We start from the raw sequence: 4,231 nt of genomic DNA on the forward strand, positions 1-4,231 counted from the left end.
CGAAAGTTCTTAAAATCAACATCGTTCTTTGATTTATAGGCTTTAGCTTACAAAGCATCCCTTTGATGCATCATATCAAAAATGTCATGTCTATTTTTTAGCCATTTAGGCAGATCCTTCTTGAATCGTCTAGAAACGTAAGGAGCAAACTTGTCACAAACTTTAGTAAAGGTAGATGCCCAAAAATTTGGACAGTCATATAATTTCTCCCAATTCTGTTGACTAAGATTATTGAGTAAAGCTCCTCATTCAAATTATTGAATGATCTAGAAGTTTTAAAGAAGCTATTCACCTTCAGTGAATAGGTAAAAAAAAAAATTAAGAATTAAAAGTTAGGCGCAAAAGTGTATTAGCGCCCATCATTACATTCTCACAGACTGGAGTAGGATAGGCCTCGCCTAGGCCCTAGCATTGAATTGTAGCAATATTTTTACAATCACTTTATTTCTGAAAATCACTTTATTTCTGAAATTGGTACAACCCCAATCACGCAAATGAAATGGGAAGTAGAGTTTAACACTGAAGTAATTAACTCGGACGAGGTATGGTACAATCAAGTGAAAGATATTAAACATATTACAAAAATTTCCCAGTTTAACTTTAAGCTTTTACATCGCATCCTACATCCTACATCCTACCTTGTATTAAAAGACTAAAAACATGGAGAGTAGTTACAAGTGATTTATGTGACAACTGTTATAAAGAAATAGAAAATGAACACCATATGTTAGTTCAATGTAAAAAAATTCAACCTGTGTGGAAATATTACATAAATTGCCCAGTTTAACTTTAAGCTTTTACATCGCATCCTACCTTGTAATAAAAGACTAAAAACATGGAGAATAGTTACAAGTGATTTATGTGACAATTGTTATAAAGAAATAGAAAATGAACACCATAATTATGTTAGTTCAATGTAAAAAAATTCAACCTGTGTGGAAAGATTTAACGCAATTATTACTAAATGCGATTTTCCCGGTGTAGAATCAATAAACTGATGTAATATTATTGTTGGAACTAAAAACAAAATTGTGAATGAACTTATGTCTCTACTTACATTCTCCATTTATAAAATTGGTTTACAAAGGAAAAAAGATAAAAAAAGAGAACTAAATGCAAATATTATTTGGAAATCTTTCAGTTTAGAAGTTAAAAACCAAATTGAAAATGAGTACGCATGTAATAGCACTAAAGCCAGTATGAAATGGTCGAATGTAAAAGACAAAGTTATCGAGTCATTGGTTTAATGATGATGTTGTTTTTGTAGTAATTAATGTTGTAAAGTTTTGAGAACGTTATAAAAACAACTTCTCAACATTATTATTAATATTATTATTATTATTATTATTGTTATTAATATTACTACTATATAAGACTGATATGGTAAACTATCTATACGGGTGTATATGTATGTAGTTTATTTTATCGAGTGTTTTATTAAGAAACATAATTACATGTCCTTATTTTACCTTATAATGTATTTTATTAACAAGTCAAGAAATGTTTTATATTTCTGAATCTTAATACTTTATATAGGTATAGCCTACGTGTATTCAATGACATTATAATATATAATAGGAACCATAATCCATTATATTATGCAAAGTTATTTCATTGGATCCATACCAGTTAATTCATTGGATCCATACATTCTCCTGAATGGATCCAATGGATCCATACAGAAGAATGCAGACACATGCCTCACGTCTCGGTCCTGCTCGAATTTAATGCTGATCAGAAGATGTAGATTTTAGAACGTTATTTTTATATTTTTCGGTCGCAACTGACAGAACCAACTCGAGCGGTTCGTTCGACCGAGTCGTTTGGTTAGGCCATCTGGACAGCGCCACCAACGAGAAAGTTAATTTAGAGACGAAAAAGAAATCTAGTATGGACGCCAATTAAATTAGGTATGGCGCGCACTAAGTGCAATAAAGAGTGAGTAACCTAAAATTAGGGCCTGGAACCCAGGCTACTGAGGCCCCGTCAATTTCAGTAAAAACTTGTGAATGAAAGATATCGCTGATCACAAAAGTGCTACCAACTGATTTTTTTTATTTACTGTATTTACTGATTAATATTGCTACTCAACCAACAACCTTTAACAACACATACTGTAGGGCAAAGTATCATAATTATGTTTAATGGTAAATTAATAAACTATCCTTAAACACATGAGCATTTATTAAAAACGCTACTAATACATGCTTTAATAGTACAACTTTCTCCGTTTCTATTATTATCATTTTAGTGGTTTCTGAATATTTTTATGTTATGAAAAATGATATGAAACTGCTCTCAAAACCTGTACCTAAGTCCATGAAGCATGCTTTGTAAATCATAAAACATAAACTTACTACTGTATTTCTGACATTACGTAATTAAAGAAGTAACTGAACGAGATAACATGCAACATGCAACTTATATTCTTTTAGTGGTCATAGTTTTTAAAATCGAAACTTCATATTCGTTCACATACTAGAAAGTAAGCGAACGAATCGAGCGCACCCTCTAGTTTTATATAAAAAAAAATAATGGCTATTTTGTAAACGAAGTCTCCGTTGTACACCGTTTATGTTTTGCAATCAAACAGACTAATTATAGGTCTAAAACTGGTAATATATTAATAAGTGATCAAATATGGTTTCTAAAAATAAACCACTAAGTTCTCCTCGATATAATGTACATGATTTTAATTATCTATCGTATGCCTTCTTTTATATATTATGCATTTATTGCGCTTTCTCTTTATTGAGAGCACCGCATAAATCAGTCGATTAAATTGGTGGTAGTCACTGAGTGTGTGCTGAACTAAGATCTTAAATTAACTTGTGTCATCAGCTCAATTCTCTCCTGTATCGAAGGGCTGAAATGCAAGTATAATAAATATACGCAACGTCTTTCAGAAGAGACACTGAGTCCCTTGTTCTAGTGTACAATATGGCTCATATGCACGTTAGAATTTGAAGTATACTCTTTGGAAAGAACATGTGATTGTCTTACGGTGTACACTGTCCATTCACACCACTGAAAGTACTACACTGGAAATATCTTCAGACTTTCATAAGCCTGTTTCACACAGAAGGAGCTACTAACTGTTCAAAATGTAATCACAGTGCTATGCAACAACTTAAATCAATCATGTTTACTATAAATTATTTTTAAACACTGTTTCTTTCTCTTCTAAATCATAACTCTATTGCCAACTTTTAGCTGGTGCTCACCAGGTTGAAGCTTGCTGCAATATAAATACAACGCTTAACTGAAATTAACGGCACTGAGGCTCGAATTTCGATGGAAAACTCCTAAAACAGACAAACAAACGGAGAAACAGCATGCTAAATAAACATCATAACTTATAAGGGACCCGTCTTAGGCCCCGACAGGATAGATAAACCGAAATATTCTGATTAGTGTAGCGGGTGAGTAGTAAAATTGGTTTATTTACTCATACACTTTACTACCACTACAACTGACACTAGATTAATAGCAATAAGAGGGTCGGAATAGCTGAAAACAACGCAAAACAACAAAATCTGAAACTTTCAAAGAAAAGATTAAAAATATTATTTAGTGATAGGTTTTTTAAATGAGTTTCTAAAAAAAGTAATAATGTTATCGAATTGAATGAACAAAGCTTCGAACATTGGTTCCATATGTACACCAGAGATATGATATGACATTTCGGAATTTTGTTTTTGGAAGGTCCTAATTTTAGTATGTTTTAATGTTGTGAAAATTTTAAATCTGCCAAGCATTTGAATTCTTTCTTGTATTTTATTGCGATTTTATATATGGCTTAATTTTTGCATAGGCTAATTCTAGTTTTGCTGCTTTTAGCTTCTCGCCGAGGTTCTTGCAAAACTCTCCAGGGGCTGAAATGATACTGAGAATATTTAACAGACAGCTGGTTGGACATTTCATAGTTCTGTCAATGTTTTCAATTACTCTGCTATCCAAATGGAGCTGTTCAGCTAAACCCCTCCAGTCACGAAGATTAGCTTCTTTGCTGTCAAGTTCTATGCAAAGTTTGTAGCAGACGTCCTCAGGGAGATCGTAACTATCCATTGGACCATATATTCTTCTGCATGCTAATAAGTCAACTTCAATTCCTATTGGGTGTATACTTTCCATTGCCATCGTGTCCATATTCTGAAAAAAATGCAACAAATAAAATGATCGATCCTGTTTAATTTGAATTATAGTACATAGTATACAGTATTCTCTGTGT

At 32.4% G+C, this 4,231-nt stretch overlaps 1 protein-coding gene across 1 annotated transcript in view; it reads right to left on the reverse strand.

Annotated features, from left to right (window-relative positions):
- Nucleotides 1-3,777: 3,777 nt before the first annotated feature.
- LOC117125560 overlaps nucleotides 3,778-4,231 on the reverse strand; it is a 14,688-nt gene continuing 14,234 nt past the window's right edge. The window contains exon 8 of the mRNA XM_033272092.1: nucleotides 3,778-4,152. Within this exon, the coding sequence (XP_033127983.1) occupies nucleotides 3,778-4,152 (375 nt within the window). The remainder of the gene's footprint in view (nucleotides 4,153-4,231) is intronic.

This window comes from Anneissia japonica, unplaced genomic scaffold (assembly GCF_011630105.1).
Source record: "Anneissia japonica isolate Jap-2015-1 unplaced genomic scaffold, ASM1163010v1 scaffold466_len1169948_cov191, whole genome shotgun sequence".
Classification (NCBI taxonomy): domain Eukaryota; kingdom Metazoa; phylum Echinodermata; class Crinoidea; order Comatulida; family Comatulidae; genus Anneissia; species Anneissia japonica.